Source organism: Penaeus monodon, chromosome 28, assembly GCF_015228065.2.
Source record: "Penaeus monodon isolate SGIC_2016 chromosome 28, NSTDA_Pmon_1, whole genome shotgun sequence".
Lineage (NCBI taxonomy): Eukaryota > Metazoa > Arthropoda > Malacostraca > Decapoda > Penaeidae > Penaeus > Penaeus monodon.
The window spans coordinates 31,112,729-31,113,100 of NC_051413.1; the positions used below are offsets into that span (position 1 = coordinate 31,112,729).

Below are 372 nucleotides of genomic sequence, written 5' to 3' on the forward strand. Positions count from 1 at the left end.
AAAGATAAAGTGATAAAAAGACATACCTGGCAACCATCGGTAATCTTCCCCGCGGCACAGAACATTCTCGAAGTAATCATTTCAGGATAAAAATTTGTAGTCATTGCGGCAGCTTTTCATCGGGATTACTAGAAAGGAAGGTGGGGAAGGGGGGGAGGGGGCGGAGGGTTAATGACGAGTTTTAAAGATCTGATAGATAGCTTCGATAGATAGCCGATTTTTTAAAGAGCTGATACATGTAGTGTTGCCACATATTTCCACAAAATCGCTAGACTGGACTTTAAAAACCGCTTTACTAGACTTTAAAAACCACAAGACTGGAATTTAAAAACCGCCAGACATAAAAGTAGAAGCTCTTCATTTTCCCATCTC

General features: G+C 40.6%; 1 protein-coding gene across 1 annotated transcript in view; it reads right to left on the reverse strand.

The window, feature by feature from the left end:
* The window catches only part of LOC119591167 (ovochymase-2-like), a gene marked incomplete in the record, with an annotated part of 29,865 nt that overhangs the window by 5,778 nt on the left and 23,715 nt on the right, over positions 1-372 (reverse strand). The window contains 1 exon segment of the mRNA XM_037939876.1: positions 27-128. Within this exon segment, the coding sequence (XP_037795804.1) occupies positions 82-128 (47 nt within the window).